The 863-nt window shown below is 29.5% G+C and overlaps 1 protein-coding gene across 1 annotated transcript in view; it reads right to left on the reverse strand.

The window, feature by feature from the left end:
• The window catches only part of LOC124889540, a 1620-nt gene extending 1303 nt beyond the window's left edge, over positions 1-317 (reverse strand). Inside the window, exon 1 of the mRNA XM_047401475.1 lies at positions 160-317. Coding sequence (XP_047257431.1) covers positions 160-317 — 158 coding nt within the window. The remainder of the gene's footprint in view (positions 1-159) is intronic.
• Positions 318-863: the final 546 nt, after the last annotated feature.

The raw sequence follows: 863 nt of genomic DNA on the forward strand, positions 1-863 counted from the left end.
AGTATATATACAGGTCCTATATAGTAGTTACACAGTATGTACACATGTCATATGCAGTTTATATACAGTATTTATGCAAATTTATACCAGCATTCCAATAAAATATAAAACTTATACATTGTTGACACAGGTCATATAAAGTAGTTATATAGTTTATACCTTGATGATGATGATCTTTTCATCTTAAATTGAAATTTCTCACGGATTGCATAATGTTTCATCACACTTGATATTGTATTTTTATCCCAGTACAGCTGCCCTTCTTCAACATCTCTATGAAGTGGATCCTTAATTATTGATTCGGGCTGTTCTTCCATTTCTTCATCTTCAATTGTATAATCAGAAATATGTATCGGATGAACTTGAATAGCAGTCGGAGATGTTTCAATCAAATTTTCAATTGAGCATTCTCCATTTTCAAGTGTGTTTTGCAGTGTTATACACAATGAAAATTCATTTATATTCAAATTTTTTTCTTCATCTCCATATAAAGTCTAATACTCATATCATTGTAAATAGTCATAGAACTCTTCACAATGTATTTTATTGTCATTAAACCAGAATGTCGCTCTAGATTCATCTGCTTATACAGTTCATCAATAAAATATCGTACCTGCAATCCGAATTCAAAAGTACTCCATTGATTGTAAACTTTTCAAACTGTACATTACTTAACCACTCTCCTCTGTATTGTAGCATAATTGGAACTAAAATTGAACTTGAAGCCATAATTTCGTGTCAGCTGAAGCAAATTGTGAATAAAAAAAAACTTTTTGAAGCTAATTGACGGAGGATTTTATATATTTATATGCAATTTATGAAGGTATTTTAATGTAATATGGTGTATCTGAAAAAAGATTTGT

Source organism: Capsicum annuum, chromosome 12 (assembly GCF_002878395.1).
Source record: "Capsicum annuum cultivar UCD-10X-F1 chromosome 12, UCD10Xv1.1, whole genome shotgun sequence".
Taxonomy (NCBI): Eukaryota; Viridiplantae; Streptophyta; class Magnoliopsida; order Solanales; family Solanaceae; genus Capsicum; species Capsicum annuum.